This window comes from Rissa tridactyla, chromosome Z (assembly GCF_028500815.1).
Source record: "Rissa tridactyla isolate bRisTri1 chromosome Z, bRisTri1.patW.cur.20221130, whole genome shotgun sequence".
NCBI classification, from domain to species: Eukaryota; Metazoa; Chordata; class Aves; order Charadriiformes; family Laridae; genus Rissa; species Rissa tridactyla.
Window position 1 is genome coordinate 46,094,156 of NC_071497.1, and position 27,528 is coordinate 46,121,683.

The following is a 27,528-nucleotide window of genomic DNA, read 5'->3' on the forward strand; positions in this document are numbered from 1 at the left end:
TTTTGCAGACCTTCAGTAGAGTTGCAAGGTCATAAATATCATCTTCTCCATTGTTTGCAAACTTGTAAATGAGTTTCAAACTCTGGGACATGATTATGATGTAGTGTTACATTAGCACGTGTGTCCTAAAATAGCTATGGAGATGATTCTGCCCAGAGAACAGAAAAGGCTGAAATGAAACAAATCGTGAAGCCACAGGGCCTCTAGCCTGAAGGAGTTCCCACCCTGACCACCCTCAGCATCGAGTTATAGTTGTAATTTTAGCAAAAGTGACTACGTAGTAGCTCTTTCTCTTTGGTGCTACAGTGGTTGAGCAGCTTGCTTGCAGTTCCACGTCCTCAAAGGAGACGGCAGTAATTGTTCTGTAGTAAATCAGCGTTTTCTATATCACAGAATACCAAACGTGCCTTTTGTAATAGCACTGCTAATTGCTACGTACCGGTATTACCACAGACGAACTACTTGTAGCAGGCAAAAGCAAAGCAACTGTTCCCTTACCATGAGGTAGGGGAGGCCCCCAGAACATGGATAAGGCACCTGGAGCAGCCTCGTCTCAATGCTCTATAGCTGCTCTGAAGGACGCGTGTTTCCCTGGAGCCGGCAAGACTTAGATGTGAAAGACTTTCCGAGGTTGTATTCCTTACAAAATACAAGCCAGTGAGTTCAATGCTAGATTCAACTATGTAAGCACGGAGTGAAATACAGCTAATTCAAAAAAAAAAACCAAAAAAAAAACCGCTCCAAAATGAAAACCAGCCGACACCAAAGGCAGGCGCGTCCCCCTCCCTTTCACAGCTTCCATCCCTGTTGAGAGGCAAAGGTTTTAGGTGGGAAAAGGGAAAGAAAGCCCCAGATACGGGATTTTACAATACGAACTCCTCAGGTCGCCCCTCAGAGTCACCAACCCACCACCACTACCGCCCCCCCCCCGCGGGTACCCCAGCCGCCGGCACCCCCCTCCGCGGGCAGCCACGGGGTGTGTGCGGCTTGGGGATCGTTTGGGTTTTGTCGGCTGGTTGGTGTTTTTGTTGGTCTGGTTTTGGTTATAGTTACCTTGGGGGCTTTTGTGTGCGTACGAGGTGGTTTTTTTTTTGTTTCGTTTTTAAGTCACCCTTCGCTTCCCGCCCCCCTGGGAAGCACCCGCAGCCCGCGGGCTGCCCCTTCCCGATCCCCCCCGCCCCCTACCCTTCCCGGGCTCCCAGCGCGGCGGGGTGGGGGGGTCGCTCCCGCCCCGCTCCGGCCGCGCCTGCGGGAGAAGGCGGCACCTGCCCGCCCCGGCCCCGACGCACCCCCCCCTCCCCCGGCGGCAGCCCCTCGCCGCGGCGGGGACGGCTTTTCCCTCCGCTCCCCTCCGGCGGCGGGAGGCGGGGGCCGCGGCCATGGCCGGCTGCTGCCTCTCCGCCGAGGAGAAGGAGTCGCAGCGCATCAGCGCCGAGATCGAGCGGCAGCTGCGGCGGGACAAGCGGGACGCCCGCCGGGAGCTGAAGCTGCTGCTGCTGGGTGAGTGACCGCCCGACAGAGGCGGGGGCGGGGGGGCTGCCGCATCCCCTGCCCCGAGGCGGGGAGACACCTCGTCCCGTGGCTCGCAGGAGGTGGTGGGATTTCGGAGGTCTCCTTGCCGGTGCCCGGCAGCGGCTGGTGTGAAGTCGGGGCGCGGGGCCGGGGGGAGCGGCGGGTTTCCCCAAGCCCTGCGCGGGGCAGGGTTGCCGCCTGGCTGGCTGCCTTGCGAGAGAAACCCGCATCACACCCGAACGTGCCCCGGCGCTTGTGAGGAGGAGGCCGTGGTGCGAGATAGGGCGATGCTGTCGCGGGGCGCGGTGAAGGAGAGAGACCTGCGAGCCCTGTCCCCACACGTGGCCGGTGGCCGTGTCCGGGAGAGCAGGGTGGTCCGTGGCTCTGGTGTCCCCAGCCCCGTGTTGAAGGCCTGATGGTGAGGAGCGCTGAGAGACAGTGCCAGCCTGCTAGGCCCTGCCACCTGCCCCTGTGCCCGGCGTCTCCTCCGAGGCATCGTTTCCTACACCAGCCGCTCGACGTTGCCAATGAGGGCTCTGTCACTGGTGTCAGTTCGGCTTGGCGGAGGTGTTGGTGACAGCAGATGAAGTTGGCAGCTTTAAAGCCTTTCTAGCTGCTGCTGCTCCACCCAGACACCATGCGCACCTGCGACAGAGTTCCTGCTGTTCGGATACCGGCCGGGGTGGGAAGCTAAACCCATGGCAGCGGCTGGAAGAAAACAAGAAACCTGAAACCATCTGAGACAAAATCTTAAACTAAGGTGAAGGAGCCTCAGTCTAGGAAAGTTGTGTTTTTCTGTGGCAGCGGTTCGTGCCCAAACAGCTCGATGCAGAAGCTCTGAGGCGTCAAAGCTCCCAGTGTGGGAACAGCTTCTCGTGCTGTAACCGGTGCGGGAGGAAGTCCGTGTCTGTCGTGCAGTGAGCTGGTGAGCTAGCGCTACCCTGTACTGAGTAGTACACGGGAGTACAAGGGAGGTAGCACTCCCTTGGGAGAGACTGTGCCATTGTCCCTGCTGCAGGCGGGTCAAGGTACAGCTGCTTGCATAATGCACCTCACCAAATAACCAACCAGGCTTCCAACAGTAAGTTTTTAGGAAGACTGAACAAAACCGTAGGTCAGAAACTAAGTTTAAAGAGGCTGCTCTCAATGTTGAATTACAAAAATGATTTTAACACGAAACTTTTTTTTTAAAAAAATGAAATTCCGAAACACTGACTTGCCCTCAGTGCTGTATGTCTGGTTTCCTATTGCCTTTTGCCTGTTCCCTTTGTGGACACCTGTGGTTGGCTAATGCAACAGTCTAAGCTGATGTCCGTTCGATTTTGGATTTCACAGTGAATACTTGTAAGAAACAAAAATTGTAAAAACTCCTCTAGTGCAATGTTTTATCTGTGCTGCTGATGTCTTGAAAGATTGTGAAGTAACTTTTATTCTGATTTGCTTTTCTTCAGGAGCGCTTTTGGCTAGCTTAAGACCTAGGTTTGATGGAGAAATTAGAGCAACATCCCATGTCCCTATTAGCCATGAAGTGAAATGAGGCTATTGGGTGTTTTTTTAGGTGAAACTTGTCCATTACAATCTTTGAGTCCAAGTTTAAAATTGTAAGCAACTGTAATGTTATAAAGTGCGAAAGTAACTTTGACTACTGTCTGTGTTCATCTGCTAGTTCTTGCTGCACATAGTCAGCTTCTCCTTCTGTAAAAAGTACTTTATTTGCTTGTTGTAGTGGAAAGCTCAGGTGGAGCAATAATACTAATTCCTTGTGCAAAAAGACTGCTAACCTGTTGAAGAAGCAGCACACTTTCAAAGAAGAGACCTTTCAAAAGCACTCACCTGTGGCAGTACTCATGGGTCTTAGGGGAATACCAAGCCTTTTTTGAAACTACCTGTTGCAATAAACAAACTAAAACTTCGTTCTGAACTAGGTGGGACCAGTGCATGCAATACTGTAAGAAGAGTAACTTGTTTATGGTAGTAATTAATATTTTTTCTTCAATATGGATGTAACCATGTACATCTATATATTGCAAGTATACTTTAGAAAGTGTAGTTTGAAGCATGTAGTTCTTTTCAATGAAAAGTAAAAATGTATCTTCTTGTCTGGCAAATTTAGCAGTTCCTTTAGTCTGTTATATGACAGGAAAAAAAGGTGATCATTATGGATTACTATCCATCCAGCAATTGTTTTGTTATGAAATAACAGATCTTCAAGGAATGATGCAGGAGTGGCATAAATGTGGCTTTTCTCCTTTCCCTAGCCTGTACTCTCACCTTCCAACTGCTCCAATCTCAGCTGCTTCACCTGCTTCTCTCTCAGGAGCTCGAGTGTGTGGACAGAAGCACTGTATTGAACCAGGAACTTCCATTCAGGTAGATGAGGCACTTTCTGGCATTCATTGCAGTAGCAAGATGTGTCTTTCAACCTTTTGTTTCCTTAAAAGAAGTCATTACCTTTCTACAGGAAGCACAGGAAAGTTCTAGATGTGTCAGCATGGTTAATTTTTTGCTTACATTCATGGACTCGGTAAAATACAACTTAGTATTTTTGAGTAGCGGCATAGGAATAAGAAACCCATCTATGATGAAACCGATTTGAATTTGCACAAGTCAGAAGGATACAGACAAAGGAGCTAAACCCATATCAGAATAGTGATAGTAGAGTCTATCTTACCATAGTCCTTAGTAGATCTGTCCATGTTAATCTAAATCAGTAGACTATATAAATTAATCCAAAATAAACATCTCTGGATTTAATATAAGATCAAAGTGGCAAGACTGAGCATCTAGAGTGAGCAGGATCTTTTTCTCAGCACAGTAATAGATTTGCATGTTGGTTTGTCAGTTTTCTGCCGTAGCTCTCACTGGGTTGTAAGTGTTGGAAACATTTTACTCTTCCATTTTGAATGTGGTTTTTATGCATTGTTTTTATTACTGTCAGTGACCAGATCTGTCTGTGGTGAATAAAAGGCTGGTGGAAACCTTAAGGGCTGAGACAGAGCCGAGTTAATCAGTGAGGGTAATTGTACCTGAGCCCATGGGGGTGTTGGGAGGGCACAGTTAAGGCATCAGCCTGTGCAACTCCTTAATTCATGGCACATACAGATGTGTGTAATACTGCTGCTGTGCCTCAGCTCCTCACCATTAATGACCATAACGCCTCTTGGTATATCTTCCCAGGATATGTGCGCTAGAGGAGTGCTTATATCCTGAGTCACGAGGACATATCTGATAGTGATTACTTGCTTTTCTGCAGCCTTCCTCCTCCATGATGTCTGCCTGCCTTTGTCACACGTATTTACTATCTGTGTTGGCTTCTGTGAACAGATCTTATGAAACTGAGAATTTACTCTGCTTATCTGCCTGGTAAATTTGTTCTTTTTCTTTCTTATCTGTTTGAAAATTAATACCAAGAAGATATAGTGCAAAACTAATGTAACTTGAATAGATGTGAAGAGAGAAGGCTATCTTAGTTTGAAGAATAATATTTTGACCTGCGTGTGGTTAATTCTTTTTGGTTTAGTTCATTTTGTTTTAGTAGTTTGGTAACACAGGATTCACAAAATTGACTCTAGAGAAAACTGATGCAATGAACAAGTGCTGGTTCTGGCTTGAGATTGTGTACTGTGGTTTCTAAGAGTAAATGACATAGTCCATTTATTTAGAAGCTAATCAGAGCAAATACTTGATACAGATCACTTTCAGTAGCCACAAGCTTCATCATGATGGGCGAGTTGTAGAATATTTATAAACTGTTTGGATTGTGCGTGTCTGACTGACATCATGATGCCCAGAGATAATATAAGCATATGTAAGAACAGCTCTACCAGTGTACAAATACATTTTCATTCTTGATTATTTCTGAATCTCATTACAGATAATTGGATCGAGGTAGCATCCTTTTTTTTAAAAAATCAGTGTGCTTTAATATTGAGAACCTGTTTCTGCAGGGCTGAAGGTAGACTGGTCCCTGGATGAACATGCTGGGTAGGAAAACCAAGCATAATTTGAAGTAATACACTCAAACCTTTGCTCAGATTTTTACCCATCAGTATGCGTGTCAAGACAGTCGTTTTAGTTGAACTGGATTTTATTTCTGAGAAAGGTATGTTGAAGCTATCGAATGATAATTCATTTTAATTAAAGCAGCCTTTCTGCTCTTTAAATAGAGCAGTTTAAATCTTTCTCTTTACATTATCATTATTCAGTTTTAAATGTTTTAAGGATTGTATTGAGATAACATTCCTTTGTTTGGAAGTTTAGCAAAATGATCATTAAATGCCACTGCTTTGTGCCAAAACCATTTTTTGTCTTCACTTCCAACTCTAGTATGCTCTGTGCTTAATTTTGGGAGAATTTAAGTGTTGTGTTTCTAGTTGAAGCCATCATTACCAAAGTGTCAGAGAATTTCTTGTGAAATGTTCAAAGGGATAGCAGTTACTAGACATCTAGTAGCAGTTGTTGTGAGATAGAACAAGCATGATGTTTTGAGGAGGGAGAGGATGACACGTCTTTGTTGCCTTTGGTTTTATATTACCTGGTATACAAAACCCATGTGGTATTATTACTCTGGGAGGGGAGAGATTAGCAGTGAAGAGATGACACGATCTGTTGAGAATGTTGGCTACCTGTAAGGTCCCAAAAAGATAATCCGCTGAAAGGAATAAAGTGGCATTGGTGCAATTCTTCTATAAAGTGGCGTCTTACTGTGACCATTTTGTCTTTTTGGTGCACTGTCATTTTCTGAAATAGCTAATATTCATTCTTCATGTTCCCTGAAGAAAGCAACAGAACAGCATGAGGGAGAAAACGCAATTGTTTTTCATCTGTGACTGCTATCATCAAGGAAGATAATTTAATATTTTATTCATTTCATCCCATCTGGCCTTGTTTCCAAAGGAAATAATAATATAATAGGCACAGCAAAATTAGAATTTTCTGAAATTATTGTTTTACTTAAAAGGGAGGTTAGTGAGTAGTATAATGTAATCATATTTACTCTTCTGAAAGAGAAAGAATGAAGAAATGAACAATTATATTTTTATGATAATGCTATTAAATCTTCTGTTAACTGCAAAGTGATTCTTGTTAGGATTGCCTTCAGATTACTTTCTTTTACCGTATTTACTTTACTGTTCTTTGTACAAGTTACTTTGTTTGCCTAATATTAGTTGAAAGAAGTAAATCGAGTAGTGTATCTTTCTGCTTCGAAACCGAAATACAAGGACTAGCTTACAATAAGCGCTCAGCATTCTACAGCTCCCCTGTTGTGCGGGAATACCATGTATGAAGGATACGTGATTCACCGTGGAATGGAAGGATACAGGCTCTTCAGGACGGACAGGCAGGGGAGACGAGGAGGGAGTGTTGCCCTCCGTGTCAATCTACAGCTGGAGTCCATGGAGCTCCTGTTGCCTTAAAAACTGATTTTTTTTTTACAATGTACCTTCAAAGACCTTGAGATTGATTTTGCCGCTTCTTAATGTTAATATACTGTGTTTAATTTAATCTTTTTAATTTGGATAGTCAATTAAGCATGCAGCTTCATTTGCAAGCATCAGAAAGGGATCAGAACTGATTTCGAATTTGTTTTCCAGAAGATGGAGCTTTCCAAAAGGTGGAGCTGTCTTTGCATGCAGAATGCATGTTGTATTATCCAGCATGTTGGAAGTTTACCTTGACTGTGTTACTTTCTCTGGGTTCAGTTTGTTTTAATGTATTTAGATATTGCTGTATTTTTTTTCTTTCTGGGTTGTTTTTGTTTGTTTTTTTTTGGTTTGGTTTTTGTTTTGGTTGTGGTTTGTTTTGTTTTTTTTTAAATAACTTTACTTCTTTTAGTAACTATTGCATGTAGCTGCCTTTGCAAAGTAAGGTTTGAGGTCAATATCATTGAAAGAGAAAATTCTGGAAAAAAAAAATTTAACTGTTTTCGGTCAGGCACCACATATTTCTAATTACAGTACTTTACAAATTCATGTGAATATTTTTCCACCTGAGTGGTATTAAGAGTTACTTTAAGGCTTGTTTTGGAGGGAGTGATCAACTTGCTGCTGTGTCCTGAAGACTCTTGTTAGTCCAGGTGTTTATAAACCTGAGCACTGAAAAAGCTTACTCGAAACATGCTTTTGGGTTTCTGCTCAGAGGGGTTCCCTCATAGCTGACAACGTGTAAAGTTGCGCAGGTTGCCACTTTCAATATGCTAAAAACAAAGTTAATTTGATTAAAGTAAATAAAACCTCATTCTAAAATTAAAATCTGATTACAATAAAGCACATAAGAAGTCTGAGGAGAGAAATTACTGGTAAATAACAGGTAACGACTAGTCCGTTTTACCCGGGTACTTTCCTGTTTTCAGCCATTAAATTCATCTAGCCTTTAAAGGGCTCTGAAGAAAGATTTTGATTTCTTTGCTTAGCAGATGACAAAAAAAAAAAAAAAGGTGAAAGATTAGGTCATATTGATAACTTTTATCGCTGAAATTTCCATTCTGTGTCATACTTAATTGCTGAAACTTAGCAGTAGCTCACAAACATTTTTTTGGTTATGTATTTTAAACCTTGTGTTAAGTGGCCTTTGAGCTGTCTTGTATCTTAATGCTTTTCTGTAGTTACTATGCTTTGCCTCACATCTGCTACATGTATAATATTCTCTGTAAATTTAGATGAAGATTTTGTAGATATAACTTCATTTGCAGCGTTTCTTGAAACAGTAAGCTAACTTTTCGGTATGCCTAGCAGAGTGTGGTTTTCTACCCGGGCCCTTTTCTACTTCTCAAGTACGTTGCTTGATGTTTGACTGTTGACTGTATCTCTTTGTTTCTTTCTTAAATAGGGATAGTAATCTGCTTTTGTTTATCTGAAATACTGTGTCTTACGAAGTCTTCCATCAGTTCCTATGGAAAGCAGTTTGCAATATCAGTGCTAAAAGTACTGTAAGATAGAGTTGAAAAATGAATGTGCCAACGTATGGCAGCCTGTTATGAAAAAGCTGTAAAATTTGTGTTTATTTATATCAGAATCATAGAATGATATTGCAATTTCTTGGACATTCCAGTTCCCACTGTTGGGTATTTAACCCAGATTAATAATTGCAGCATAGAAAACTTCGAAATGATTTTTCCATCACTTCTGTTTGCAAATTTTTCACTGATGCATGACTTGAAAACAGATCACAGAGAGGGAGCATTTTCCACTTAAAACATATATGCTTAGAGCAAGAATTATCAAAAGACATGTGAAAATATGTTAAATGGTAAAAAGATAATTATGTAGTTTTTGTCCAGTCTGTGCTTAGCACAGCAATATTCATGTTTCAGGTCTGTTAAAGTTGTGGGGTTATTTTGGTTTCAGCTGGGAAAGAGTTAATTGTCTTTTAGTGATTCCTGTGAAGGAACTGTCAACAATGCATATTGTTTTAGTTGTGTTAAGGGGATGTCTATATTTTCCAAGGCCTCTTTCCAGCTTTTCATACATGCTGAGAAGGAGCATAGACAGAACAATGGAATGACCAAGGGAATATTCCGTTCCACAAAGATCATGTTCAGTATGTAAATAGGGGTTGGTCGGGCGGGGGGCGGCAAATCCACAATCACCACTCAGGGTGGTGCCAATTCACCAGGTGGTGAGAGTGACCTTTGTCATTATTATTATTATTGTTATTTTCCTTTTCTGTTACTGTTCTATTAAACTGTAGTTATCTCAACCCACCTGTTTTTTGCCTTTCCTTTTCTCCCTCTTCTCCCTGCCCTTCTGGGAGAACTGCAGGAGTGTCAGCTGGGGTTAAACCATGAGAGGGGTTTTGTCCAAAAAAAGAAGAAAAAAGGAACAAGATTTGATAATGTGTTTAGTGCCTTGTTTAAGTTTTGTTTTAGGAAAATTAAATTTGAGGCCTCTTTAACTCAGGTAATACAAATTAAGTATACATTCTCCTAAATTAAAGGCAAAACATGAAGGCCAACTTCATTAGCTGTGATTTTGCTTTTGTTTTCTCAAATGTCCTTTTAAAAAGGTGTCCTTTTCCAGGTGATTGAATAGTCCTCAGGTGGATATCTGCTCCACTGTGGACCTCCGTGGGTTGCAGGGGCACAGCCTGCCTCACCATGGTCTTCACCACAGGCTGCTGGGGAATCTCTGCTCTGGTGGTTGGAGCACCTCCTCCCTCTCCTTCTTCACTGACCCTGGTGTCTGCAGAGTTGTTCCTCTCACATATTCTCACCCCTCTTTCAGGCTGCTGCTGTGCAGCAGTTTTTTCCCCTTCTTGAATATGTTGTCCCAGAGCAGCTACCACCGTCACTGATGGCCTCAGCTTTGGTCAGCGGTGGGTCCATGTTGGAGCCAGCTGGCATTGGCTCTTTTGGACACAGGGGAAGCTTCTGGCATCTTCTCACAGAAGCCACCTCTCTACTAAAACCTTGCCATGCAAACCCAATACAGAGGTTCTGTTTGGGTTCCTCAGTGGTAATGCTCCTCAGTACTGAAATAACCATTTCTACTATGAAAGTGTTAGTTTAACAATGACATGTTTTTATTTCTCAATGCTGAGCTAATGCTTAAATAGCTTATAGCTTATATGATAGCAAATGAAGGTATCTTCAAACTGGAAGCACTGGAAAAAAAGAATTTTTGTAAAATAACATTTAAAAAAAAAGGAAGAATGGGTTTCCGGATGTATTACATACTTGTAACGTTTTGTGATTCCACTGCTAGTCCCGGGTCTCCTGTAGTTAATTTCTTTCCAATGTGATTACTTTTCCTAGTATTTGTATTTGTCCCCATCTTTTGCTGAAAAAGCATTAGAAATTTATGCAGAGCTTCTTGGAAATATCTGTAGTTAGCCACTGGTAGGAAATTGCATGCAACACTAACTGAAAAGCAAAACACTGTAAGTAAATAAAAATATGTGTCACAAAATAAGCCTTTCCTTTTAAACTTACTAGTAAATACTTTTTCGACCTAAAGATTTCCAAGGTAATGGTGCAGAGTGCTTATCCATTATCATATATTTTGAAAAGCAAATAAGTTCCCAACCTGATACATTTCCTTTGGTAGGAAAGGCCAGATAATTCATTTTAGCCCTTGTGACATGTCCATTTCACGATTCCTAGCTTTGTGTTTGAAATGAAAATGTGTTTTGTATAAAAACTTGGCATCGATTACCCAAGCAGGAAGCTTTTAATGCTTAACTTCGTTTTATTGTTACCTCACAATCTGAAAGCCACGTGTCAGCCTGTGTTTTTTTTCTGAGGTAGCACCTTCTGTGACACGGTGCTGTGTGACCTTCGAGCAGGAGCTGGTATCTCTTACTTGACAGACACATAGGGGTCCTAATTTCCAGTGGGAATTCTTAAATGCTAGCATAACGGATGTCAAGACAAGGAGTTTGCAAACCTATGTTTGGGAGGAGTTCCTGCCAATCCCATAGTGCAGAGTTGCCAGACCTTTACTCTGCATGTTTATTAGTGTACTGTAGGTTTTCCTTTTTCTTTCTTTTTCCTCCCTCTGTTACAGAGCAGTGTGAAAACTTCAGTACATGAATGCAGTTTATTTCACTGTGAGTTTTCACTGGCTATTAAATTATTTTTTTCTTTGATAACTTTTACAGTGTCAAGACTTTTAAATTCTTTCTCAGTGCTTTACCTGCCGGTTCTTGCCATCTGCACGTGTACAGTCACCTCCCAGCACAGCTGTATTGGCAGGTTGCTGTTAAAATGACACCTGAAAAGTTCAGTTCTTACTGCTAAGAGAAAGAAGAAAGGGAGCAGATGTGTCACTTAGAATTACCAGCTGACCTGCGTACTGGCAGTCTGTCCCCAGGGTTAAATCATAATTTCCCATGCAAAGGAATCGAGGGCCTGTAAAATCTTAGGATGGCAGTTTATCTAGGGTAGAGCCTAGATCGCTAGCATCTGTTAAAGCGGCTGAGTGGCTTCCACTGTGCTGAGTATGGTTTGGACGTAGAGTGCAATCCCTAACTAATACCTGTTTTACCTCGTAATTTACCATTGCTAAGAGTAATTGTGTGGTTACATGCTGGAATAAAGTACATATTTTTATCAATTTTTGCTTTGAGAAACTCATCTGTCTAGGATGTATTCTGTGTTCACATGTGCAATTCAGGGACTTGCGTGGAGATATTTTTTCATGCTCATGAATTACAAATATTTAATTCAAGAATTGTTCTTAGGTGTCAAAAAGATCTTTGAAATATTCTCAGAAACTCCTATGAAGGCTGCTTTGATTAGATGACATAGTTGTAACTCAGGTTACTTAGAAGCTACAGAAAATACCTGCCTCAGACATTAGTATGATTTTTCTCAAAACAATTTTGGTTGACTAGCTTTTTGAACTGGCTACTCCTTTATGACTGCTCTTTTTTGATGGGACACCCATTAAACCATTTCTACCACCCTGGCAAATGACGGCAGAAATAATCTTTACCGAATTTATCTTGTCTCTTAAATTGTTGTTTTTTCTGTTTCTATTTTTCTGTTTCTTCTGGGTCTGGAGTAGGGTTTTGTAGTTGTTTCTTAAGTGCTATACATAATGTATATTGAAAAGGTTAGCTATGGACTTACTGTATGTAACCGTAAGGGCCTGTATGGGTCTGGAGGCTGTATTTTTCTTCACTGCAAACCATAACCTCTAGATCTGAGTTATAGTAATTTCCTAAGGAGGATTAAAACTCTGTGTTTCCGGAGCACTGATTTATTCATCTCTTTGTCTCTTTGATAAGATCCATCCAGCTGTGCTCAGTTTAATACAACAGCCACAGGAAGGCAAATATTAACTTGTTGACATATGTTTATGTTCTCTGGGAGCCAGAGTAGAAAAAGATTATTTTTACTGTAAGTTCTTTTATTCTTTTTTTGGGAGGAGTGGGGGGCATCTACTGCTTTGCCCTTTGAATTCAACTGTTAATAATAACCGTTTTGTTTTCAGGTTGCAGTGGTTTTGATTAAGCTCATGAGCCCAAATCTTGTTTATTTTTTTTGCTAGTTTACACGGGTGTAAATTATTGTATTTTAAATGGATTTATATTATTGTATTTACGTGTTACTGGATATAGCCACCTTTTAAAGTCCCCCAAGAAATTTGTAATAGTTTCTTCTTATGCTGACAATCTTTTAAGAAGTTCTTCAGCCTCCTGAGTGCCCCGAAAAACAGTTCCCTTTCAAAATATAGCAGTATTTCTTGGCTATGGTGTAAGTTTGCACATCACTCAGCATTAATCTTAGTATTCACATAATAAATACAAGTGTTCCGTGAGGGCTTTCAGCTGTTAAAATTAAGCTCAAGAAGGGTTCAGTACCGGTAGCTGGTTTTTGGCTTCTGCTTAGGTTCCTAGCATTAAACTCTACTTCTTTGTTATGCTCTACAAGATCCTGGCTTTTTTTGAGGTTTGGTAATTGTTGTAGATTCAAAGCCTAAGTCTGAACTCAAAAGTTTGAACCTAAAACACATGGGATGACTATGTGTTTGGTGTTTGCAGCTGTGGAGAACAGCGCAAGTATGAGGGACGCTTTAGCCTGAGGGAAAGATGGTAAGCGTTAACTGAGTGTGTACAAGTCTTATACAGTTTAATATAGTGATCAAACTTGACATTGTGGCAGCACCTGCTGGGTTCTAAATCTAAAAAGGTCTATGAAATGGTGAGGGATATTATGGTCGTAAGTGGTTGCAGATGGTTGGGCAGGCATGCAGCAGCATGTGGTTCTGGCCCCTTGGAGAAACCAGAGTTGTTGTCAAGGAACTGTAATAGCAAATGACTGTGGCTAATGTCAGATCCACTGCAAAAGCTCTGGTTTTGATACCTACATGCCCATTGAAGGACTGCGTGGCATTATTCAGTGAAGACTAGCTGGGAATTAATTGCATTTAGTAAGTGATACCATTCTGGATCTGATCTGCTCCAGATTGGGTCCTGGTTCTTTAGGTGCACTGATGAGGTCCTCTGGGGCTGGGAAAATATTTTGGTCTCAAATCAGAGATTTTGGAGGTAGAGACAGGAGGTTTGAGAAGTGTGTCTCTTAGAGTCAAATTTATTTTTTTTAACAGCTCCCTGAAACAGCAAAACTAGGAAAGATCGGATTATCACCAGCCTGAATTAGTTCACTTTTTCTTTCTGTTGCTGTGCTACAGAATTTTGGTGATGTGTAGGTCTGGTTCAGATGCTTTTCCTAGGTAACCGGACAGAAATTAAGGCATGAAAAAAAAGGCACATGTGTATGTACAATTGTATGTATTGTGTGTGTGCATATGCATACATACACGCAGATGTTTTTTCCCCATTAACCTCCTCTTTCTCAATAATATTTAAAAAAGAAAGCTGTGGAGCTGCTGATTCAGGGAGAACAAAAAAAGTGGAGGATGAGGACAGTCTTCATAACTGGCAGTTAAAATTAGTATGTGGGAGTTGGGGTTTTTTTGTTTGTATTTTGTTCTTTGACTATCCACAAAATTTGTTTCTGGCAATCCATAATCTTACTGGCATACTCCAAAATGCTTACCTGCTATCTTTTCTGATATAAAGTCAGTACTTCTAGCCTTTTTTGACCATCAGTAACTAAACGGTACTGCTAATAATAATTAAAAAAAAAAAATCTGTAGGAGAATGACAGAACATCTGCAATCTGTGGTCCAAAATTCTACACTAAGTTTGGGTGGTATGCAGAACTGGATGCGCAACAGCTGTGCTTTGATCCCACTCAGCTTCTTAGGAGACTGTTTCCATTTAGTTATCACTTCTCTGGATAAGATCCTATTCTGTCCATCTCCCAAAGCTGTACAAGACTGGTGGGGTTCAGGTTCTTCCCTTGTCCTCTTTGTGGCCCAAATAGCTTTTTCAAGCTCAGTATTATTTTGGCTCAATGGGAGTTTTATACGAGGTGACCCTGCTTCTGGGGACAGGTTTTCAGTCAGCTTCCAGATTCTTCCTACCCCACTGCTGTCGAGGTTGGAAGAGACCTCTGGAGATTGTATTGTCCGCATCTCTGCTCAAAGCAGGCTCACCTAGAGCAGGCCACCCAAGACTGTGTCCAGTTATGTTTTGAATATCCTCCAAAGACAGAGGCAACTTGCCTGGACAGACTGGTTGCAAGTTCCTTCACCTTCACATTAAAAAAAGTGTTTTCTTATGTTTAAACAGAATTTCTTACATTCCAATATGTCTGCATTGCCTCCTGTCCTGTTGTTGGGCACCACTAGAAGGGTCTAGCTTCATCTTCTTTACTCTTACTATACGCTATTTATCCACACTGATAAGACCCCCATGAGATTAGTCTTCCCTATGGGAAACAGTCCCAGCTCTCTCAGCCTCTCCTCATGAGAGGTGCATCATTTTAGGGGCCCTCTGCTGGACTCATGCCAGTATGTCTGTATCTGTTTTAATGGGGAGCGCATATCTGGACCCTGTACTCCATATGTGTCTCACCAGTGCTGATTAGAGTGGAAGAATCACCTCCCATGACCTGCTGGCCGCACTCCTCCTGATGCAGCTCAGGAGGCTGTTGGCTTGTGTTCAATTCGGCGTCCACCAGGATCCCCAAGGTCTTTTCTGTCACGCTGCTTTCCAGATGGTCATCCCTCAGCATGTACCAGTACCTAAGGTTGCTCCTTTCCAAGTGCAGAACTTTGCATTTCCTTTTGTTGAACTGCGTGAGGTTCCTGTTGGCCCAGTTTTCCAGCCTGTTGAGGTACCTCTGAATGGCAGCACAGCCTTCTAGTGCATCAGGTTTTCCACTACTTTCCAAATTGTAGATCTCTCAAAGATACCACGTTTATCAGACAGAGCTTATTTCAGGTAAACCTTAACAGTTCTGTGCCATCCCATTCAATGCTGGTAAATGTGACAATTTAGAGATGCTTGTACCTTTTCTTGAAGTTCTACCCTTTCTTGCAATCACCAGTGCCAAACGTACTTGTGAAAAGTAACCTAGTAATCCTTAGTAAATAACATTGTGCTTACTAGATAATATTCAGCATAATTTTCTATAGTTAGGCTACTTTTTGTTAATTTGTTTTCCTGTTCTGCTTCCAAGTTAAATTTCAAAAGTGTGTATGATCAGGAAACATCTTTGTCACAGCCACCCTTCTCATATTAGACTTCTCCCCTGAATATAAGATGTTGCTATAGTTCTTTAAATAGTTCTTGTGTCCTGGAACACGAAAAGTGATCAAGTATATTTAACCTTTGGTTATTTATGTGAAGTTGCAGCATTTCTTACTATGGGATACTGTGATGTGTTAGGTACTTGGGGAGCACAGAGTTTGAAAAATAGAGTTGAAACATCAGATATAAGCCCACAAATTTAAAGCTCCCTCACCAAGTGAATTTCTTAGCTCAAAATATAATATTATGTTATTCAATGACATGAGGAAAACTCTTGTTTGAATTGTCAAAAAGTTAGACCCAGTCTGTCCACAGATCAAACTGTCGTTTATGGGTTTCTGTAATTTATTCTCTTTCAGTTGGTTGGATTCTGTCACAACCTAGGCAAAAATAGATTCTTTTTTTTAAGAAAAGTTTATTTTACAAAATATTCTATTAAAAACTCTAAAGCCTTTTAAAAATCCTATTATATAGTCCCCATCACAAATGATTAATAATTGTCTTTGCATCTCTAGTGACTGCAGATGACATGTGAGTAGTTAAGTTCTCCAAAACTTCCCCTGTTCTTTGGCAAATTTGTAAGGGATTTCCTACTCTTCTTAGTTTAAGCTTTTGCAAGACATAAGCTTTTAACATATGCTACTGCCAAGTACCACACCGAAGATACCTAGTTCAAGGTGTTTGATGATGCTACAGACTTAAGGAGTTGCTGCTTGCTTTCTACTTCCGCAACAGCAGAGCGACCCTAAAAGATTTGGAGATACTTTGGCCCTAGGATGTGAAGTTAGAGGAGAGGATGGCTGTAACTCTATTTTGCCCTTAGTGGGCCACAGATAACAAAGTTGGTAGTTGAGACTGAATGACTGAAATTCAGGTGGTGTTTGCATTTGTCATTCAAAGACTGTGTCAGTAAACCTTGCTCAGTTGCAGTATAATTTAATGGTTCAAAGCTGTGGGAGATCAAAAAATGACCAAGATGACTGTGAATGACCTTCCAGAAGGTTATTTCACAGCCAATAGTGTTTGTCTGCTTTGTATCTTTGTATATAAGGCAGCAAAGTTAGAAGAAATGCATTGAGAACAATTTTGTTTGTATTTTAAAGATTGTTTCATTTCAGATTAACATTTCGGATGGCAAATTCATTATTTATCAGCAATTTGATAAGCAGTCTAATAAAGTTCTTTGGCCTTTGTAAATACTTAAGTATTCCTTCTGAAATGGGAATTTGTATCTTTTCTCAGAGTTATATACAACTACCCATAACAGAGTTGTGAGTTCCCTGCACAGGACCTCAGTGGGGATTGGAATCAGTGTTCTCTCTTTTTGGAAGCGAAAGAAAACATAACTGTGGCAACAGCAAATTAGCCTCCTTATGTTCAGCAGCACAGAGTGGTAATTTAAGGTCTGGCTAGTTAAGGATAATACCATAAAAGATTTTAGAAAAACAATTTGCAATTTATGTATTAGAGCAATATATTATTGGATCGTACAAGGTGGGATTTACTTTTGATTTAAAGACAAGTCAGGAGTAATTAGTGGTAGATTATTTTTTTTAAAAAAGTGATTTCAGGCAAGTGTCTAAGTCTCATATAAAGTCAAGAGAACTTAGGGTCCTAAATTGCTCTGCTTCTTCAGAAGCAGTTAGGCTCCATCCTCCATGGGGGGAAAAGAGAGTGATCCTGGTAGTTAGACTGTTAAAGTTTGGTGGGAAACTTCTATTTAAATCGAGTGCTTGCTTGTTTATAAGACAACCTGGCAAAACTTTTGTGTAGTTCTGAGGAAGTGTTGGTAGATTAGTGTTTAGACTAGGCCTCAATTTGGTCTTTTGATAAAGTTCAAAGTCTGTGAATGCTGAGAGCTGCTGATCTCCTGCTTCTGCTTTTTGTCTTGTGAGTACCTTGGGGCTTTGATTTTGTCCCACGTATCACAGGGCTTGTCCAGGTTCCCCCACACCTTCTCTCGGGTTTGTGCCAAATACACATGCAGAAGGCTGATGATGTTCAGCTCTGCGGTCGCCATTCGCGTGTCACTGAAGTAGTTTGTATTTCACTGGTGGTCTGACTTCTACCCTAAAAGAATAGGGATGGCTGCTGTGCATGGAGCGTTTGCTGTCCTTACCTAGTGAGGCAGAAGTGCATTATGGCTTCTGATTTCAAACCTGGTTTCCAAATTTTCTCCTGTCTCCACAGCTGGTTTAATTAGTGCAGACAATATAAGCAATGAACAGGACATATGAGTGTCTTGATTGTGTTTCACCTTGTTTTTGGAAAGATCTGCTCCCAGCACTGCTGGAAGGACACGGAGGAGCTTGTTGGACACATCTAATGCTGCTTATGGATACAAAGTGTTTAGCTGCTGTCTACATAAAGTTTCTTTCAGATTCTAGCTAGACTGCCTGGTATGGTGGGGTTTTGTTTTAATCTTTTATTTATAAGCTCCTATCCTATAACAGCATAATTGTCATCCGTAGTTGAATTTAAAAACACTTGTCCTATGCTGTCACTCCTATTTTGCCTCTGTACCAATGGCATGTGTAGCTGTAGCTATGTAAAGAACAACTTTCTCTCCTTCTGCCTTGTTAAAAAAATTATCGATGTGTTCTTGACATCTTTCCCTTGTAGGTAAAGAGAGCACATTATCATGGTTCTTGTAATTCTTCATTGCAAGTTTTGTGTTTCCTGATAGTACTAGATTCCGTCTAGGCTTTTCTTTCTGTTTTTAGTTTTAAAATAGTCTGGAAGAGTAGGGAAAGCAGCAAACAAGGAGATGAAAGGTTGAGCACATACTCAAAATCACTGTCTGACATGGATGGGGAATGAAGGAGGTGCACATAACATTTTAGTGGTGGTAACTTCCAGGTGTCCTGGGAGCAGGGAGCTACTGCCACGCTGGTACGCTACACGTGGTGGACCTTATATTCTGCTTGGCTCTGGCAGATGTGGTAGTGGAGGCTTGCCTTGCCAAGTGGGAAGGTTTTGCTGATCGACTTTACTTGCCGTGTTTCTGTACAATGCAGAAGGTGGGTGCTGGTGTCACTGAACTTGTAGAAAGGAGAGAGGAAGTGCTGAGATTACAGCTTTTTTGCACGTAAAAAAAAAAAAAAGTGAGGGGGGCATTGCATCTGCTAAGCAAACTGAGAAGTGGTGGTGTGAAGTGCAGTCATGTATTTGCCAGCTTTAATAACTTGTGTGCCCTGTTGGTTCTAAATGCTTTAAAAATGTTTAGAAGTTGCTAAGTAGCTGCTGTGACAGCCTAAGTTTTTAATGTAAGAAGTCATAGGTATTCACTGTCCTTAACAAGTACAAGCATCTGACTTAGCAGCACTGGAGCCGTCCCCTCCACCCCTGCCTTTCTCTACACCATGGCAGCGACTCCTTGAGCACTGACACTTGGCTTTGACATGTCTGTTATGACAGTGCAGGGAAGGAATTCCATCTCCCTAACCAAAGCCATGCATCACTTCTATTGGTTTTGGGAGGCTTCTGCCTTTAGAAGTCAGATCTGGATTTCAGGAACTACATTAACAGCAGCGTTAGTTGTTAGGGTTTTTTTCCTACTGTTATTGATAATGGGGGTATTCAGGATTATAAAGATTTTATGATTAATTTACAGTCAGTTTCAAAGTGCTGTGATGAACATTTGTGAAAAAAAAGTTTGTCCTCCCACTGAATAAAAGAAATAGTTGTCTTCATAGCAGTTATCAAGGCTAACTTTGTACAGAGATGAAACTCAAAGGATGAGACTGGTTGACATTTAGTCATTTATGGTAGATGAGGCACTTACTTAACTAGTTTGTTTTGGCACTTGTGTTTGCACTGGACCTGTTCCTTCCGCTAACAACTAACAGAGTATAGTCTAGCAAGACAAGAACATGTATTTGGAGTTCTTGTTGTCTGATGGATTTTGTCAGTTTTAAACAAGCTTTTTCTTGTGTTTAATTTTTGTTCCTGCTTGTTACAGTACTTCCTATTACACACACAACACCAAGAATATAAACTGTTACTGACATAACCTGAGACATCCTGCAGCAGCAAAAGATTTTCCATTTGGAAGCTGTTTCACTGTTTCCTTTTATTTAGTAGAAAATGGGAGTTTTGAAATAAATTAAAAATAATATATGAAGCATAAATTAAGAGAATGCATTTCCATGCTGAAAGCTGGTTCATATCTATTGTGAGGATTGAGAAATCCAGGAAAATGGGGAAATTTGGTTCAAAGAAAAGATATGACCGTACCTTGCGTTCTGCTTCCTTAAACACGCATTTGTTCTGTCAGATATGTAGTCCCAGTTTAGCGTAATGGAATGGCAAGCCTGGATTATCTCTGAAGTGCTTGCAGCCCACAGAGATTTGCTTACAAATCTCTTAACAAGCACAGCTACTTCTTCATTGCCAGCTGAGGGAAATGGAACATACGGCACCCATGGAAAACACAGGTTGCAGGCTGTCTGGCCCAGTCTGCTTCCCTGAAGAAAGGGAAGAAAGGCAACGCTACCTGGGAGAGATGTGGGTCAGGACTGGGAAACTAAACAGCAGAGCAGGACTGTTACATGATTTCTTGTAGCTGGTGTTGATGTTCTGACAATTAAAAGGAATACGCTGCAGTTTGCTAAAGTCAAAAGACAGAATTTGCTGATTTTTTTTCAATGAAGATTCAATTTAGTGTGAATATTGCAGGTAAAAATAACTAGCAGATTTAACTTTTCCAGGAATACCAGTACAAGTATGTTTGGAAGCTAATATACTTCATCAAAGAAGAAATGGAATGATTTTTATGGTCTAGTTGGTGAAAAGCAGAAGTTAACGGTCATTGAATGAATTTAGGAGAAAGAGGGAAGATGAGGGAAAACGTCAGAAACTTCAGTGTGTGGAGCTCAGATTAGTTCCTTGGTATTATTTCTCCTCATTCTTATTGCTCAGTAATATCTTGGTCATGAAGGATAATTTAGAAATAAGACTACTGCAAAATGGAGGAGCTTTGCTGTGCCACTCAGGCTTACCTATTTTCTGCATGTTTATCTCTGTCTTCCTGTGTAAATCTTTTAATTATAAACTATGGCAGCTTTATCTTCATTAGCATTTTCATTCAGCTATTCAGTAAAGTGGCATTTAGATTCTACTATTAATGTAGGAGTTTTCTGTTTTTTAAAAGAATATGAAGAATATTCAAGCATCAGAACAGGCTGCCCAGGGAAGTGGTTGAGTTGCCATAACCTGGAGGTAATTAAAAGACGATGTAGATGGGGTGCCGAGGGTCATGGTTTAGTGGTAACTTGTCAGTGCTAGTTGAATTTAATGATCTTCAAGGTCTATTCCAACCAAAACGATTCTATGATTCTAATACTTAAAAATTAAAAACTTCTGGTTGGTGTTGATAATTTCCTTAGGTTATTACTGTGTTTTTTTTCACTTTTTGACTAGTTTTTCTGCATTGAATAGGAAATTATTCTACTGTAGTGTAACTGCCAGCATTACAGGCAGAGTAGAGTGTTTTAGGGATTTTTGTTTGTTTTGTTTTTCCTGTGACTAAAGCCAGCTGTAGTCCATCCAGAAAAGAGTGAGAGAGTTTTTCCAGTTCTGTCCTGGGGCTCAACACAGGCTGTTTCCACATCCCCACCATATTTTTGCCTCTCACCGACGTGGTGAGACTTACTTTTGGCTGGCTAGTTGTCTTCAGTCTACTGTCTCATTTAGTCTCTGGGAGAGAGGGAGAGACGGCATAAGCATATAGAAATGAGAAAAGAAATGCCCCCTTGTCTTTCTAGCCTATACATTTGAACCTGCTATGCACAAATGTGGTAGGCTTTTCAGCACAGAGATCGCTTGGTGTCAAAAAGAATGGAAGTTGGTTGCCCTGAGCTGGGTGGCATAGCAAGCTTTGAAGGTTTGAGGATCATCGGTCACAGCAAACTTCTCCTACTGCCTCAGTGAGGGCAGGAGGACTAATTTGAGAGGATAAAGCTCAACTGAACTCCAGCATCCAGATGTGAAGATTTAGTGTATTTTAGAAGCATTTTCAAATTGAACATATTGCAGTGCATCTTAGCGTGTTGGCAGTTTCATTGTCACAGATTCGATTCTTACACAAGAGATGTTGTTACAGCGTCCTTGGTTGTGGATGAGGAGAACATCTGGGCTTTGCCAGAAGTGCCCAGAATCCCAAGTGTGCAGGAAGGAGTCAAAGGAAGAGGGATCAGCACAACGATGAGTGCTGAGCTTTGAAAGATGGTGTCTGGTCTTCAGTTGTCTGCCAGAACTTTTAATTTGTAGTTTTTCATTAACAATAAGAAGACTGGAGCCCAGATTATTTGGGGGTTTTTTGATAGCCAAAAAAAGTGCAATATTCTATGAAGAACGTCAGGGTGATTGCTTGAAAAATTACAGGAAAGGAAGCTGCCCCTCCACTTTTATTCCATAGAACACTGTTGAAACAGGATTTTTGGGACTGTATCAAGATACATCAAGACACTGATTATCAGCGTTCTCTGGGAATGAGCTGGTGAGAATGTAATTTTGCCTGGTGCTGCTGGCCGAAATGCAACATTAGAATGAATCAAGTAAAATGATCTACTGAGTATCGGACCTGTCAGAAACCAAAGCAATAGCAAGGCTGTCCTGTTAGATATTAAAATATCTTGTGATCTAGTTAGAGTAAAGGAGTTTGCCTTCATCACGTACCTTGGCATACCCTGGTTTTCAGTGTGTTTTAATTATAGCGGTTTTATTTGGTGTCTTTTTTACATTCCAGTTATATTTCTCAGGATTAGTAGTAGTTTGTCATATGTATTTGCCTAAAGGATTGCACAGAAACATAGCTAGAAACCTATAGATACAAAAAATATACAATCTCAATAGAGAAGAAGGATGAAGAGTGGGAAGAAAAGAATATAAGATGAAAATATCTGTTGGGCCTTCACCATTTTTTTTGCTTGTTGCCTGCTTAGATTTTTGTGAAGACTGTATTTCCAAAAGTGCTAGCTAAACTGAGGGAAAAGGAAGAGGGGATGTGGAGGAGACTAGAAGTGGGTCAGGAGGGAACATATGAGAGAAAGGTGAGACTGGGAAGGGATAGAGGGAGTATGGACAGAAAGGGCATCTGAGAGGCTGCGAAGGGAGGGAGGGAGGGAGGGAGAAAGTGGGCTTAGGAAGTCCACTGTGTCAGTCACTCTGCTATTTACTGTCTTTTCTTTTTCCTTTACGTTTAGAGAGACAGATCTTTGTCTTTCAAATCATATTGCTGTATGGTAGAGCCTTGACAGTAGTAGTTTTTTCAGCTTCTTGATTTCATTTGATAATGTGATGCTAAAACAAAACTTCTTTCTCAACATTGAAAGAAATCCCTCCAGATTCTTCTGTCGCACTTACGTTCAGAGCTCTGTCACAGAGAGAACTATGAAACCAGAAGAACTTTGGGGGGTTTTGTGATTCCATTACTTTTGAATTTGATGATGAGATTATAAGTTAATTAATTGCAGTATTAGCTGTTTTATATAATATAAATGAACCTTCCTATTCAGCATAAATGTCTTTCATTCAGTATAAATGAGTTGTATGCTTTGTGCAGCATCTCCTTATGCAAATGGATATCTTAAGTTCGATTTTGTGGAAGTGCATAACATGAATGATCTTACTGATATGAAAAAATTGCCCAAGGAGACAGCTCGACAGCTTGAAGTAGCCTTACGTTTGCATGCCCTGGCTCTCAGTGGGGACCTCAGCCATCCTGATGTAAGCTGGAGGGACAACACTGTGTGGCAGAAGCAATTTAGGAGGTTCCTGGAGAGTATTGGTGACAAATTCCTGACCCGCACGACAGAGGAACCAACAAAGAGAAGTGTTCTGCTGGACCTCATACTCACAAACAAGGAAGAACATGTTGGTGATGTGGAGGTGGAAAGCAGCCTTGCCTGCAGTGACCTGCTCAGGATCCTGAGTGGAGGGAGTAGGGCAAAAATTAAGATCACAACCCTGAACATCAGAAGATCAGGCTTTGGCCTCTTCATGAGGATCTGCTTGAAAGAGTGATATGGGTTAAGGACCTGAAGGGAATGGGGATGCAAGAAAACTGCTTGATACTCAAGGATCACCTCCTTCAAGCTCAACAGCAGTCCATCCCAACAAGAGGAATTCCAGCAACAAGCTAGAAGGGCTGCATGGATGGACAAGGAGCTCTTAGCAACACTCAAATGTAAAAAGAGACTATGTAGAAGGTGGAAGCAGGCACAGGTAACTGGGGAGGTATATAGAGATGCTCTCTGAGAATGCAGGGATGAGGTTAGGAAAGCTAGAGTCCAAGTGGAGTTGGGTCTAATGATAGGTGTCAAAAGCAACAGTAAGGGTTTCTATAAGTACACAAGTAGCAAAAGAAAGACTAGGGAAAATGTGGGCCCATTGCTACATAGGGCAGAGGCCCTGGTGACACAGGTCATGGAAGAGGCTGAGGTACTGAATGTCGCCTTTGCCTCAGTCTTTACTATTAAAGACGTCAGGAACATCTTCAGAAACGTAAGGACCCAGAGACCAGGCAGAAAGTGTGGAGCAAGGAAGACATACCCTTTGGTGGAAGAGCATCAGGTTAGAGAATAATTAAGAAAACTGCACATGCATAAGTCTGTGGGCCATGGTGGGGGCACCCACAAGTGCTGAGGGAGCTGGCTGATGTCACTGTGAGGCCGCTCTCAATAACCTTTGATCAGTCGTGGCAACTGGGAGAAGTGCCTGAGGACTGGAGGAAAGCAAATGTCACCTCCATCTTCAAGAAGGGCAACAACCTAGGGGAATACAGGATGGTCAGCCTGCCCTCGATCCCTGGGGAGGTGATAGAGCAGCTGATCCTGGAAACCATTTGCACATAAAGAACAAGAAAATCAAACAAGGTGAAGTCATGCTCAACCAATGTGATAACCTTCTATGATGAAATGACTGGCTTGGTAGATGGAGGGCGAGCAGTGGATATTGATTGCCTAGACTTCAGTGAGGTTTTTAACACTGTCTGCCATAAGATCCTCACAGAAAAGCTGATAAAGTATGGACTGGATGAGCAGGCAGCGAGGTGAATTGAAAACTGACTGAATGGCCGGGCACAGAGTCGGGTATCAGTGGCACAAAGTCTAGTTGGAGGCCAGTAACTAGCGGTGTACCCCAGGGATCAATACTGGATGCAGTCCTGTTTTAATCTAAATTAATGATCTGGATGATGGGCCAGAGTGTACCATCAGCAAGGTTCCCGATGGCACCAAACTGTGAGGAGTGGCTGTTAAACCAGAGGTTTGTGCTGCCATCCAGACCCCCGGGACCTCAACAGGCTGGAGAAATGGACTGACAGGAACACCATGCAAATAAAGAAAGGGAAGTGCAAAGTCCCGCACCCTGGGAGGAGCAAGCCCAGGCATCAGTTACTGCAGGCTGGCTGGCTGGAAAGCAGCTTAGCAGAAAGGACGTTGGGGTCCTGTCAAACACGAAGTTGAACATGAGCCAACAATGTGCCATTGCAGCAACAAAGGCTAATTGTACCCTGGCTGCACCAGGAGGAGCATTGCCAGCAGGTGGAGGGAGGTGAGCCTTCTCCTCCCCACAGTGATGGTGAGGACACAACTGGAGTGCTGGGTCCAGTTCTGGGCTCCCCTGTACAAGAGAGGAAGACTCACAGAATCATCAAAGGAAGTTGTTCCAGAAGAGTTCTTTTGTTTCCAATTGTCGTGGTTTAGCCTCAGACGGCAACAAAGAACCACGTGCCGCTCGCTCGCGCCTTCCTAATACAGGAAGAATCGGAAGAAAAGGCAAGACTCTTGGGTTGAGACAAAGGCAGTTTAACAGAACAGCAAAGGGAACAGGCAAACAACAACAATAACATGGATAGAGGAATATACGAACACGATTACGGAACCGCCGCTCCCCGCCGCTCACTGACCGGACCGGGATGCCCCAGCCCGCTCCGAGCGGCGACTTCCTGCCCCCTCCCCCGGCAGCTCAGGGTGGGCGTGGCTCACATGGCATGGAATACCAGGAAAAATTAACCCTATCCCCGCCGGAACCAGGACATTATCCACCCCTTATTCCATACCATCTATGCCATGCCCAGCCGGTTCCAATGAATTGCCACCACTTTCCCCTGTCATATATATATATACATATATATTCATGCAGATACAATGCCCTTAGTTTATGGGCCATCCCTCCAAAGTGTCCGTTGAGTTCTTTTAATCCACGGCTTTGGGCTCCATCTGTTAGAACAGTCTCTCAGGGCAGGTGAGATGCTGGGTGGTGCTGGTCTGTTGCATGCTGTATTTTTCGGAGCTTGTGACTGGTGCACCCGGTGTGGCTCATGCTCACAGTCCGTGGGCTGAAGATGTAGATCTTGAGGAAACTGCTGGGCGCCAGCTGCTGAGGTCAGTTCTTATCCCATCATCCCTGTGCCTTACTTGTAGTACAACTGATAGCAATTATAGCAATGAGGACATACAGTGACAGTCTTACTTAGCAATTAACAGCACACAATCTGATTCATTGGCTATTCTCGCCCAAAATCAGATCCCCATGAGGTACACATCGGACTTCCCCATCCTTCCGCATCACCCACCAAGTGCACCCAGGTCCTTGGGCAAAAGCAATCCCACGGATGGGTTTGCCTTTGCCTGAGGCAGGACTAACCCAGACTGTCTTCCCTAGCATATTCTTCATGTGCACTACGGGGACTTTATCCCCTTCTACAGTACGTGGAAGTTTTGATTGGGCAGGGCCAGCCCGATTGTTAGATCCCCTGGTGTTAACTAGCCAGGTAGCTTTTGCTAAATGTGTATCCCAGTGTTTGAAAGTCCCACCACCCATTGCTCTCAGTGTAGTTTTTAACAGTCCATTGTATCGTTCTATCTTCCCAGAGGCTGGGGCGTGATAGGGGATGTGATACACCCACTCGATACCATGCTCTTTGGCCCAGGTGTCTATGAGGCTGTTTCGGAAATGAGTCCCGTTGTCCGACTCAATTCTCTCTGGGGTACCATGTCGCCACAGGACTTGCTTTCCGAGGCCCAGGATAGTGTTCCGGGCAGTGGCATGGGGCACAGGGTATGTTTCCAGCCATCCAGTGGTTGCTTCCACCATTGTGAGCACATAGCGCTTGCCTTGACGGGTTTGTGGCAGTGTGATATAATCAATCTGCCAGGCCTCCCCATATTTGTATTTCAGCCATCGCCCTCCATACCAAAGAGGCTTCAAACGCTTGGCTTGTTTGATCGCAGCGCATGTCTCACATTCATGGATGACCTGTGCAATAGTGTCCATGGTCAAGTCCACCCCTCGGTCACGAGCCCATCTGTATGTCGCATCTCTCCCTTGATGGCCTGAGGAGTCATGGGCCCACCGAGCTATGAATAGTTCACCCTTATGTTGCCAGTCCAGATCCACCTGAGCCACTTCAATCCTAGCGGCACGATCCACCTGCTGGTTGTTCTGATGTTCCTCCGTGGCCCGATTCTTCGGTACGTGGGCGTCTACATGGCGTACTTTCACAACCAGATTCTCTATCCGGGCAGCAATATCTTGCCATAGGTCAGCAGCCCAGATGGGTTTGCCTCTGCGCTGCCAATTTCCCTGCTTCCACTGCTGTAACCACCCCCAGAGAGCATTTGCCACCATCCGAGTCAGTGTAGAGATAAAGTACTGGCCATTTTTCTCGCTCAGCAATGTCCAAAGCCAGCTGAATGGCTTTCACCTCTGCAAACTGGCTCGATTCACCCTGTCCCTCACTGGCTTCTGCAACCCGTCGTGTAGGACTCCACACAGCAGCCTTCCACTTTCGATGCTTTCCCACAATACGGCAGGACCCATCAGTGAACAGGGCATATTTCTTCTTATTTTCTGGCAGTTTATTATATGGTGGGGCCTCTTCTGCACGCGTCACCTCCTCCTCTGGTG

At 42.4% G+C, this 27,528-nt stretch overlaps 1 protein-coding gene across 3 annotated transcripts in view; it reads left to right on the forward strand.

Moving 5' to 3' along the window:
- Positions 1-1,314: 1,314 nt before the first annotated feature.
- The window catches only part of LOC128902783 (guanine nucleotide-binding protein subunit alpha-14), an 84,394-nt gene continuing 58,180 nt past the window's right edge, over positions 1,315-27,528 (forward strand). Inside the window, exons 1-2 of one of the 3 annotated variants that reach the window (XM_054186323.1) lie at positions 1,379-1,500; positions 3,771-4,875. In XM_054186323.1, coding sequence (XP_054042298.1) covers positions 4,842-4,875 — 34 coding nt within the window. In that variant the 5' untranslated portion in view covers positions 1,379-1,500; positions 3,771-4,841. Of the gene's footprint in view, positions 1,501-1,677; positions 1,931-3,770; positions 4,876-27,528 lie in introns of those variants that run through there. The other 2 variants (XM_054186322.1, XM_054186324.1) reach the window with 2 other exon arrangements.